Below are 12,881 nucleotides of genomic sequence, written 5' to 3' on the forward strand. Positions count from 1 at the left end.
GGAGTTTATAACACTTACATAGCAAACCCTTCATGAAGCATTATGCTTTTATTAATCACCTACCTTTACAACCTGGTTATAAATAAGCTCCCACTCCTAATGGCAAACCAATACTGTTCTTTCCGTTCTGATGTGCAGAGACAGGAAGGGTTTTTTTCAACCCTGCAACCATTTCAGAACACTGCTTGACACAACAATACCATTACCCTACTGCTAAGAGCACTACTTATAAGTGCACAATGTATAGAGCTCCATCCAGAGACCTCCACCCTCCAGACAGAGCGAGCTGGAGGGACTGCATTCAGCCCTACCGAGCACACCGAGGTTAAGCTGAAGCTATTGCACCAGGAGAAGAACGTCCTTTCAACACAAAGGAAAAGCCCTGACATTTGACTACTGGCTTCTTGTTTAGGGACATTTCTAAGTATTGCTAAAGACAAAAAAGGCTTTCCTTTCTGTTATCATTACGATCCATTTCCATTTGCCCTGTTTGTTTCTTTCATGTGGCTGTAAACAGACTGTAATTTGGTGGACAAGCGCTAGAACCCAAATTGTGCTGGTGATACAGGAATGCCAAGTTTACTGAGCAGTACCCCAACATTCCAGACATTCTGACAAACCAAAAATGTCACCAGGTAAGCAAGCTCTTCTAACTCCTCAGACAAGCAGCAAGGTAAGTGTTAGTAGTCCTGGTTTCCCACAGGATTGAGTTTTTCTTCACAGTATGTGGCTGTTCTGCACTTGTGCTGAAAACAGTGTCGCTAACACAGGGATGTTTTCGTTCCTGCTGAGCAGGGCTCAGGCAGAGCCAAGGCCTTTTCTGCTCCTCACACCACCCCACCAGTGAGTGGGCTGGGGGACACAAGGAGTTGGGAGGGGACAGAGCTGGGACAGCTGACCCAAGGGGTATTCCACATCACATGGCATCATGCTTAGCTTATCAAGTGCTTGGGGAAGGAGGAAGAGGAGGGTGCTGTCCAGAGTGATGGCGTTTGTCTTCCCAAGTCACTGTTAGGTGTGACACAGCCCTGCTTTCCTGGAGATGGCTGAACACCTGCCTGCCCATGCTTGGGGAATGAATCCATTGTTTCTCTTTGCTTGTGTGTGGCTTTTGCTTCATCTGTTGAACTGCCTGTATCCCAACCCACAAGCTTTCTTGCTTTCACTCTTCCAATTCCGATTCTCTCCCCCGTCCCACCAGGGGGGAAGGGAGCAAGCAGCTGCGTGGGGCTTAGCTGCTGGCTGGGGTTAAACCAGATAGGGAAAGAAATAGCATTCCTAATCTCCACACAGTATTCGACTTTAAAATTTCAGAGTGCAAGGCCAGAAGCCATCATTCTACTCAATCTCCTACATACCTCAGGCAGCCACATCTCACACAGATACTGTTAATCAGGCCCCAAGACAAAAGCATGTTAGACAAAAGCACTGCGGGACTAAGGCAGGTACCACGCACAGGGATGGTGGAAGATCCCTGTTGCCAATATCCACGCAACACCAAAGCATTTCAGACATTGGTACAGTGAACTGGGCAGGCAGGGTATCAGACAGACACAGATTTCACTGCGTTTACCAGACGGCTCAGGTAGGTCAGTAAGTGAGGAATACAACAGCACTGGAGACACAGCATAAGCTGTGATAAAGCAGAGAGGAGAAAAACTAGAAGAGAACCATCACTGTGTTGAGACAGCAAAAGCTGGGGACAAAGTAAGAGGCAGTAAAAGCAGGCAAGTGAAAGAATCTGGCTCAGGACGATGGTGCAAACCAGAGCAGAGGAACTGGTGACAGAGCCTCTGTGAGCGGGTGATCCAACCTCAGCAGGGTCTCCCTTTGCTGTGACCCCTGCAAGCTGTGCTGAGATAGCACTTCCTTCTATCTGTAAATCAGAAGACAGGAAAGATTAGAAGAAGAAAATTAGTTGAGGTCTGAGGTAAAATCAAGACTTCCAAGAGAACGACAAGGAAGTTTAACAATGCAAAACCAATGTGAAAAACTGGACTGCTTCTCTGGGATTAGTTTTATTTAATATGTGCTATTTTCACAAATACAACACTAAATGCAAACTAATAAAGCAAACTATGCCAAGAGAAGATTATCAGACATAATCCAGACACAGCTGCTCCAAACAGGAGTGTATGCAATCTCTTTTGCACTTAGGCAGTAGAATCAAAATACAAAGAAGTTTCCTCTAAAAGCCTCAGTCATGTAATATTCAAGACTTTTCTCCTTCACTTCATTTACACCCTCTGCATATTTTACTCCTCCAGAAAACTCTCTTAATTTGCTCCTAAACCAGCCTGTTACTACTGGCTCACTTCACACATCCTCTGAGCACTCAGAGGTGAGCTCAGATATTCTGTCAGGTACTTCAGTGGCTGATACAGCTCAATCATTCTAGGGAAAAAAATCCCACCAAACCCCAAAAATCCACCACAGGGAAAAAACACACCCAGCCCCGTTTGTTCTCTAAGAACAGAATGTAAAAGAAAGGTACCACTAACATGAGATCAAGAAACCACGTATGCTGGCTGTTCTTCCAGGAACAAAGGCCGCTCAGACGTGTTTGGTGTGTGCTGTTTTAGATTAACCATTCATTAAAATACTATTAATGTGCGCAATTCAAGGAGGGGGGGGGAATAAATCAATGAATTACAACACTCTATTTCTGGCTGCCAGGCTTCTTGTTACACTGCCACTTAGGGGTCTTTCCACCTTTCCCTTTACCCGTTAAACTGCAATTCAGAGGCTATTAACAGTGTCCAAATTGCCTACATTTATTTCGTGGTGGGGGAGGTTCATTGTCTGTCTTATTTAATCTCAGGTCTACGTGATCCAGCCCCACATTACTAGGCGGTCTTACATCTGCACCGTTTTTAATGGAAAAAGGAAACAAAAGCAGTTTTCCCCAACTTTCTTACTAACAGCTGCACTGCTTTCTCAGCAAGACTCTATCACTTCAGTGAAAAGGGAAAATGCAAGAAACAAATGCAAGAGACAAAGTTTTCTGCGCCTTGTCCCAAGAGTTTGTATTTTCTCTCAGCTCCCAGTATCTGGGTTTTGAGACTGCTCTACCTCAGCACCTCCATCAGACAGAGTCAACCAGCCACCCCAAGTTTCTTCTTTAGCTCTTCACACGTAACCAAAGGATGAGCCAAGCACAAGAGCGCATCATTCCAGGCTACTGAAATGCTTTTGCCCCAAAGACTCTACAGACCAAGAATTAACACCCTAAAAAAAGCAAGACAGTTTCAGTAGCTCAATCATTCAGTTCACATTCTTTCACCACTCTTAGCAGACAGGGCATAAATACACATTTAGCACAGTCAGTCAGCTCCAAGGGGCACGAAAAACACATTTCTCTGAAGCACAGCCCAAGAAAGTTTTGAGGATGAACCACCAAAATGGACGAAGAAACACCCATAGCACGTAATCACCCCTGAGCTATTAAGAATCAGCTTCAATAAAGACGTTTCAGCACAGCTTTCAAAATGGGCAAGTCCACCAGAGATGCTGCGTGTGCTTCACAGTTCATGCAGAACTGCATCAATAACATTAAGGTAGAAAAAAATCACACCTCTAACTCATTCAACACAACATAGGCTTTTAAAAAAATGGCTGAAACTTAATTTTAAAACTCTTTTCTACAACGACAGCGCTGTCCCCAAAATAATCCACGCCCAAGGGGGTCCCCTGGCATCTTTTTATTAGCACCATCATTGAAAAAAGAAAGAAAAAGGATTTGGGGATGAACAGCTGGGTGAAGAGCTGTTACCAAATCAACTGGTGTGAGCCAAAGAAGGGCTAAACTAGCAGCAGCACACCAGTTCCCCACTCCGGTTGTTTTCTTTTCAAACCATACCTGGCAAAGGAGTTGAGAACATTAAAACTACACGTGTGAGCCCGGGCACGGCCGGTACCGGGGACACCCTGTGACCGCAGCGCTCAGCGCAGGACGCTGACGGGAGACACGTCGCAGTAGCCCGAGTCCTGGCAGATGGTTTTCCCCGGGGATTTGGGAGGGGGATGGGGGGGGGAATGGAGGGGGGAGTTGGCAGAAGACATCAAGGAATTGACAACTAGGGACAGGGAGCAAGCTGCTGGCGCTACATCCCAGAGAGTGCCGCCTCTCCCCTTACGGTGTTCGGCAAAGGGAATGAGTGAGACCTGATTGCAGGAGGAGGGGAAGATAATTAGCGGCGCATCCGAAATAACAGCGCGCGGTCTGGGCACGCACACGGGGAGCGAGAACCGCAGCCAGGGACGGCGACCCGCGACCCGCCGGCAGCGCCTCGCCCCGCGGCAGCGGCTGAACTCGCGCTCAAGCCCACTGCAAAGTCAGGCACGGCTCCTCCCGGCCGCGGGGGCTCTGTGCTGCGCCGGGCGGGACGGCGGCTTCTCGGCATCGCACCCGCGCCCCCGCCCCAGGCCTCACGGACGGTGCCTCCCGGGCCGGTGGCGCGGCTCGCCCGCCCTCGGCGGGGCGCGGGCTCGGCCGGGGGGGTCACCGGGCCGGCCGGCCCCGCTGCCCTGAGGCAGAAGTCAGCGGTTGGAAAGAAGACACCCCCCGCACACACACCCCCCCCGCACACACACACACACACACACCCCGCACACACACACCCCCCGCACACACACACACACACACACACACCCCCCGCACACACACACACCCCCCACACACACACACCCCCCACACACACACACCCCCCCCACACACACACCCCCCACACACACACACCCCCCACACACACACCCCCCCCACACACACACCCCGCACACACACACACACCCCCACGCCTGAGCGCTGCCAGCCGCGCTCCCAGCCGGGAGCGGGGCGGCGGGATAACAGCTCATTTTAGAGGCAGGTGCTCCGGGCGGGCTCCGCCTTTCCCCTGGGGCCCGGCGGCTTCGCACCGCGCTTCCCCCCGCGGGTGTAACAGGAGAGCCGCGGGACGGGACGGGACAGGACGGGACGGGACGGCGTGGCCGCCCCAGCCCGGCCCGAGGCGCTCCCGGCACCGGCCGCCACCGGCGCTGGCCACCAGCGGCTCCGCCCAGCCGAGCCGTCGCCCCCCGCCGCTCCCGCGGGAACCCGGCCGGCAGCCTTCCCCCCCCGCCACCGCCCCGCTCACCTCGCACGCACAGCAGCGACATGGCGACAGCCGCCCTGTCTCAGCTGCGACCCCGCCAACCGCCCCCGACCCTCCTCATGCCGCCCCGCTGCCACCGGGCGGGCGGGCGAGGCGGCGGCGCCGTGAGCGGGGGCGGAGCCGCCCCGCGGAGGGGAGGGGGCGGGGCGCCACCGGCCGGGGCGGGGCGGGGCAGGGTGGGGCACTCCTGCCGCGCCGCCATCGCCACCCCGCGGCGGCCGACAGGGGGCGCCGCTGCCGCAGCCCCCCCACCCCCGCCCCGTCGCCGCGGCAACGGCCCGGCCTGGGGAAGGTCCCCCCGAGACGGGCAGCGTTCAACCTTCTGACGAGAAGACTGAGAGGGGATCTGATCAATGTTTATCAATATCTGAAGGCTGGGACACAGGGGGAAATGGGCAGCCTCTTCTGTGGGGACAGGACACGGGGCAATGGCCTCAAGTTGGAGCACAGGGAGTTCCACACCAACATGCAGCAGAACTTTTACACAGTGAGGGTGACAGAGCCCTGGGACAGGCTGCTCAGGGCATGTGGAGTCTCCTTCTCTGGAGAGATTCATGACCCATCTGGACACCTCCCTGTGTGACCTGTCCTGGGGAACCTGCTTTGGCAGGGGAGTTGGACTCAATGGTCTCTGGAGGTCCCTTCCAGCCCCTACAGCTCTGTGACTCTGTGGGAGGTGGCCATGCCTGAGGAAAGAGAGGGCTGCAGTTCCTTCTTGGGTTTGAGCTGGGTTTTTTCTGTGCATCACTTTTTTCCTCTCTTTTGGTCCTGCAGGGCAAGATAACTTCCTGGGTACGCAGCAGCCTGCCTGTGTCCTGTGGGAGCCATTCCCACTGTTTCATTCCGCCCACCCTGTGCTGGGCTCCGGTTTATCACCATTATCACCCTCCAGTTTATCACTGTTGCACAGCAATCCATATCCCCTCATGTATCACAAGCTGTAAGCAAATGCTTTGGGAAGAGCAAGACAAGCAGGTGCGATGATGGAGCCTCAAGTTCTCCCTCGGTTCCCTTCCAGCTCCATGGTACACCCAGCTCTGAGGGTTTCCTGAGCCTGACATCTCTGTGTGGTTAGTAACCCCCAACCCATCTTTCCGTGTGCCTAGGCTTTCTCAGGCCACTGCAAAGTCCTTGCATCCCCATCTCCCAACAAAGTGTTTCACAGGTATTGCTGCCTGTTGCAGGAAGAACCGCTCCTCGGTCTCCCTTGAGTCTGGTTCTAATAATTTCCTCTGATGGCCTCTAATGCTTTTAGTGCTGCTTCATCCCAACCTATAAATAACCGTAACACTGTGGAAGGTACTTCCAGTTCCAAACAGAGGATCCAAGGAGGAACAAATGATTTCTGGTTTTGAAACTCAACAGCAAAGTGTCATGCAATGTGATTGCTACCACATCAATGTCTAGAATAACTCAAAAGTCTGCACAGAGGGTAGAGGGCAAGACTTGTAGCTGCATGTTTCAAAGATAACAACCAACCTTTCCAAAATTCAGGAGACATTTGATTTCTGCTCTGTGATAAATGACTCGGTCCCAAACAGGATTATAATCAGAATTAACAATTTATTAAAAGAATAAATGCAAGCAAACAGCGCTGGGTGCTCCGGAAGTCTCCGCTCCACCAAGACACAGGCTTTACAGTTCTAGTCCCTGGCTTGTAGGTCTTCCAGGGACAGGCACATCTTCTTTCTACACATGCCCTCTTCCCCCATCTGGTGGATGTTTTGGCTAGCTCCATCGCCCGCCGGCTTAAACTGGCACGCTGGAGTGCCCACCAGGCGACCCCCACAAGACATACACACTGGAGTGCCCGCCGAGTAACCCCCACAAGACATAACAACCATATACATCTTCGACAGGCGACCATCCTGCAAGACACAACAACCATATACATCTTAAACTGCCCCTCCCAGGCCCATGGCCATACAAGGGTACGTCATTGTGGCCCCAGCATTATTCCATATTAACTCGAATCAGGTGGACATATTTCACATGCTCCATCCAGCACAGGGTGTTTCTGCCCTTGTGTTTGCTGCAAGTGTACCAGTCAAAGAAACGTGTCCAGAAAAAATACATAAAGCTTCTCTGAGATACTAAGAGGGACGACCATCAAAAGGACAAACCACGAGATTGCTGCAGACACACCAGCAGACTGTGCTGAAGGTGTTACCAGAGGCAGTCTCAGGGGACTGGCAACACTTCTGCTTAGCAGTGTGAATGCGGACTGTCGGGGCAGGGAGCAGCAAGTGGGGAAGGAATCTTTTCTTCTTGCTCCTGAAGTGGCTTCAGTGCTGCTGAGACGCTGCTAAACTCAAAGGTCCATTTTGCTTATTAATGTGTTACTCACATGCAGCAGTGTCAGGCTGTAAGGGCTCCTGCACACCGGCCTCTGAATTCTGGCTGTACGTGGTCAAAGCCTGCACCACCCCTGAGCTGGGCACAGCACTGGCTTTTCAGCCAGCTCCAGGGAACGTTAGTGCTTTGCTCTAAAGTGTCCTTTACTATTTATCTCTCATGTGTTTTAGGATAGGACACCCCATCCCCAGCCTTTTCAGATCTCCATCGGCCTTGAAGCTTTTCTTCAGCAAAAGACCTGCCACAGGGGCCCTGAGCTGTCCTAATGCCTTTCCTTTCCCGTCTTCTTTTCTAGCCGTGCTGCAAACAAATACTCTTGAACTGTTCATGAGCTGATCTCTGCCATCACCACACAATCCCATCCATCACCACTACTCTCCTCCCTTTGCTGGGCCCCACTGCTCTGCCTGTCCTAATTTAAAAATTAAAGCCTTTGATACTGTGATTGTCACCTACCCTGTCACACAGCACCTGCTACACTAAGTCCCTATCTTGCCCACAGCTTGTAAATGCTGCCATAATACAGAAATTATCTCATCAGGGCCAGATGATGTCATACACATTTTAAAAGCATAGTAACGTGTTATTAGCAAGCACAGCAATCAAGTAAGCATCTTGTAGCTAGAATGTAACTGTGAAGGCTGGGATTATCATAGATGTTACAAACTCCCTGCAATTCTGAGGTTTAATTATATGCAAGTCTTTTACCAGTCTTTATCTAATCAAAAGAGATGTATAACTCCCAGTTCTCAAACACAGTGGTTGCTTGTGTATATCTGTCCACCGCCTCTCTGCTTTCCACTTCAAATAGGCTGGAATAAGGACTGTGCCACTACTGTGAAACTTCTGAAAGGTAGAATTACCCTCTTCTAAATTACACCAGCTCCTTCAAATCAGCCTCTTGTGTTTGCCCAGCTGAAGGGACACTCCCCAAATGCATCTTTCTCTGTTATTTTTTCTAGTTCTTCCCCTGGGTGTTATCATGAATGGAAAAAAAACAAGAAGAAAGTCTAATGATAAAACCACTGCAACAGGAAGAACCTTCTGTGCTGTCCTCAGCCTCTTAAACATGAATGATTTTTCCAGGTCTGTTTCTATAAATCCACAAAAGGGAATGCCAGGTCCACAAATACTTAACTGCAGCAAAGCCCCAAATCCTGTTGTAGCAGATTGGATCTAAATTCTGCAGCTGACAGCACTCTCTGGTAGCACAGGCAGTACACTCTGTCAGCAGAGCATTCTTTTTTTAATGGAGAATTTTACTGAATTGAAGAGGGAAAATGCCCTGCACTGAGGACACTACAGTAACCCTCACACACAATAAAACTGTACACCTTTCTGAGCAAAGACTGAGGTCCTGCCCAAGCTCAGGAAGGAGGCATTTCTGCCAACTCTAAAGCAATACCCAATTTTCACTCCCTGCAGAGCAAGAGTTAATTTCCTCTGGCTACTCAGACCCCAGCCATTGGTCTCGGTTCACCTGCTGTTGGGTAGGAAAGCAATAAACGGGTGAACCTCGGCTCACTGCAGCCTGCCAGCTGCTTTAGACCTGCCTATTTGCTATAGTTTCCCTGTTCAGAGAGCAATGCTGTAGATACAGTGGCAGTCCAAGCAAACTGTGCGTTCTCCTCTTGCTCTTCTGCCTTTTTTTGAGTTCAGTGTTTCTGCCACTGGAGAATGGCTCAAGCTGAAACTCGGCATGTAGCAAACTCACATGGGCTTTATTTTAAATCAAAGGGTTTAGATCTGTTAAATCACTTATTTTTTTTCCTGTTATGCAACTGACAAAAAAATCATCTCAGACCTGGTTTTTGGGGCTAAGCTCTAAAGATAAGGAAAAAAAGCTTTTAATTTACCCTATGACATTTGGCAGGAATTGTGTGCTGAATACAGACCAGGCATTTGATGGATATTCTGGTACTGGGAAGCAGCCCTCAGATTCGACTGCAAAGGTAGCAGGCTACTGAACTGGCTTTCACTGGCCCTCCTGCTCTGTTTGCTTACTAATAAAATCTAACATCTGGGGAACAGCTTGAGGACCACTGGGTCTTTTTCACAGCACTGCCCAGTGACTTACCCATGTGCTGGAGCCATTTGAACAGCATCTTGAAATGTGGCTTTCTCTGGAGCAGGTCACAGGAAGGAATCACTGCAGCAGTGGAAGAACACCATATCCATGCACTGAAACTCGCAGAGACATAGCCTGCACCCCTCTCAGTTATATGTAACCCAGGGTGTTAGCTTTAACACCCAAAAATGCTCAAACAGGACAGTACTTGTGAAATTTTGAAGGAATGGATAGGACTTCTGCGTCCTATCCATTGAATGGATATCACTTCTCACAGGGCAGCAAGGTGAACAGGATAGCCCCCCCCCCCCCCCCCAAACAACCAGCTAAACTTTGGGCTACAACTTGTGGCATCTTCTTTCTCGTGTCTCCATCTTGTTTTTTCCTAAAGCTTGTTGACATCTGGAAGTGGTGGTGGTGGAAATTTAAGGCATTAAGTAGTGGCTTCATTTTCATTCCCTCTTGAACCAGAGATGCTCCACCCGTCCTGTGCAACCTGCACTCTAACACCAAAGTCCCTGTTCCTGAGTCTTTCCCTTTGCCACGCTCAGGATCTCCATGCAGCCATTTAGCTTTTCCCTCTGCATAGCACGGGCACTTGGGTGGGGTTCAGTCTTTGTCAGCTCTCCATCCACAAAATGGAGGTTGTGGTAATTCTTTAAGGAAGGAGATATTAAAGGCAAGGGTTGTCCAGATTATAAATACGTTAGCAGTGATGAGATGCTCGGACACTATCACCACAAAGCCATTTAAGACAGGTAGCACAAAGAGATCTGCCAGCTTTTAGATTACAAATCCGTGTTCAAAAGGCTGGAGAGGCGAGCACCATCCTTTCATCTCAGGGAAAAAAAAAAAAAAAAAGAAAAACCCTCTGCATAAGAGGGCAGCTTCCATGGGAACTGAGCTTTCAATTACAGCTGCTCTGCAGAAAAGTCTTTCAACCGCTCGTGCCGGAGTTGATAGAACTGAACCCATTTCCCAGGCAATTATCCCAAGCCCCCTAAGCACAGCGTTTCTTGTTCGTACCGGGGCGCTTTGTCCTTGAGCAGCAGTGGGATTGCACTGCCCTACACACACGTGCAGCGTGGGGTCTGTGTCTATCTGAGCAGCAAGCAGCACAGCCAGCAGCACAGTGCCCGTGTCAAACAAAATACAGACCCTGCACAGGGTGTATTTCCCTGGGGTCTTATTATTATCTTGGGTCTTGCTGAGTACTGGCACTGGTGCTCCCTGTTAGTGATCCCTCACTCTGCCACTCTTTGTGTTCCCACGAAAGCAGAGGCAGTACCATATCCATGCAATGAAGGATGCTGATGTGCCCTGAAAGCCTCTGCCTTAGACCAAAGTGATCTTTCTGATCAGCAGAAGCACTGCCTGTTAAGCAATATCTATTATTGGCTACATTCCATCCTTAACTATCTCCCCCTCACCACATACCTGCTGCCCGGCAGTGAGGAGCTAGGGACGTGGGGACACAGGACTGAGGAGACCTCTGGGTCTGTCCCAGTCCCTACAGTTGTGACACCCCCTTTCCTCAGCCTTGTCCCTTTCACAGACAGGTTGAGGGGTTGCTGTGGTACTTTACAGGAACACTCAGCAGCCACCACTTCAAGTACATTCATGTTTTTCATCCTCTTGCCAACTTCATCTTTTCAGTTTAAATAACATTTTTGTCTTCCTAATATTTACCCATGAGACTTCTCCATAAACAGCAACCCCATTCCCCCTCTAATTTTGCTTTCCCAGGATTAAGGAAGGTATCTTTTTCCAGGTAGTCCTGGAAAATCCAGAGATCACCAGCTCTGACTGTACAATTTCTGTTTTGTAGCTCTTTCTGCTAAACACTTCTCAGGTGTGGATGGCACAAGTTGTGCACAGCAGAACACATCAGAATCAGCCCAGGATTTCCTGGGGTCAACGCCTCAGGTTAGCTACACAGACCTATGCAGTCCTGTGAGATGACCACCTTCTGATGCAATAGGAACAGGTGACACCCATTCTGTTATTTCACACTCCACTTTGGTTGGATTCATATTTAAATTGAGCTATGGCTTCCCTATTAGGAAGGGAGTGAATAATGATTTTATTTTAAAGAAATCATGTATTTTGCCTTTCCAAGAGGAGTAATTTTTAACTTGGCAAGGTACAAAACCCCTCACCCCAGCCAGGTGAATATTTCCTGCCTCACAGCTGTGAATTCAGTTTTTGTTCTGTTCACATTAACAGACATTTGAGGAGTGCAGAAGGTTATTCTTCAATAGAGAAGCCTGGGGGGATAGCTTTCCTCTTCCTTTTGTAGTTTTTATTCATTGAAGAGCAATATTTGTCAGAGATAAAAGAGGAGCTGTTCGTCAAAGTTAGAGGAAAACTTGTTGGTGAATATGGGCGATGCGATGGGCCCTGAGAAAGAAGCACTAGGAGACCTCAAAGAACTCTTCAGCCTGCTTCACCATCCCAAGGTCATGCTCAAAACCTGCAAAGTCACGTCACCTGCCAGCAGAAAGCATCACAGGCATACGGGAAATCATGTTACCCTTGGTGATACTGGCCAGAGCTTCTTCCCTGGAGTGATTTCATATCAGAGAGTACCTGTTACCTCAGAAAAGCAGGAGGAGAAAGGGGGCTCCTGCCCAAAACCAGAGAACGCCTCAGTAAGACCAATGAAGCTATAGAAGGGTGTTTAACTGTATTTGTGAGCAGCACCGGTTTTCTCAGAGCTGCTCTTGTAAAATTACTTTCTAGAGGAATAAAGTACACTGCAGGGAAAGGCAAAGCTCCTACAGTGGAGCAGAGCCACCAGCCCTCTAGAAGGGGCCAAGTGATTGACACTTCCCGTGCGAACAGGCTGCTGAACCTCCCAGCTCAGCTCTTCTACAGACGCCAGAGTCCACGCAGCGTGCGTGTGTACCCACCGTGTGTACCGTGTTCCCCGGTGGGGAACAGGGGGAAGCAGGAGGCAGGCGAGCTGGCCCTCCCCCGGGCACACACATCAAGCTTTCAGAGCTGTGTTAGCAGAACAAAAGCCCTGTTGTGAACACTTTTCTGCCACCGGCCTCCTCCGAGGGCTGTGCAGAAAGCAGTTCACAACCCTACCCTCCCTGAATCACCCAGGAGTCTCTCTAGTCCACGCTTTGACTCCCCTCTTTGTCGCTTTTTCCAAGGGATATAGAAAAATAGTTTTTCACAATTATTTCAACCTCAAAAGTGTGATATTATCCACTTCATTAAAAGCCCACGCAATGTCTAGCACCCTGCTGCTGACAATCATTGCATTGAAACACAAGCCATAACTAATAATTAGGAAGCAT

At 49.8% G+C, this 12,881-nt stretch overlaps 1 protein-coding gene across 1 annotated transcript in view; it reads right to left on the reverse strand.

Moving 5' to 3' along the window:
- LOC311203314 (protein unc-13 homolog B-like) overlaps positions 1-5,154 on the reverse strand; it is a gene marked incomplete at its 5' end in the record, with an annotated part of 223,193 nt that extends 218,039 nt beyond the window's left edge. The window contains one exon of the mRNA XM_084277973.1: positions 5,133-5,154. Within this exon, the coding sequence (XP_084134099.1) occupies positions 5,133-5,154 (22 nt within the window). The remainder of the gene's footprint in view (positions 1-5,132) is intronic.
- Positions 5,155-12,881: the final 7,727 nt, after the last annotated feature.

The sequence above is a fragment of the Gallinula chloropus genome, assembly GCF_964237585.1.
Source record: "Gallinula chloropus genome assembly, chromosome: Z".
Lineage (NCBI taxonomy): Eukaryota > Metazoa > Chordata > Aves > Gruiformes > Rallidae > Gallinula > Gallinula chloropus.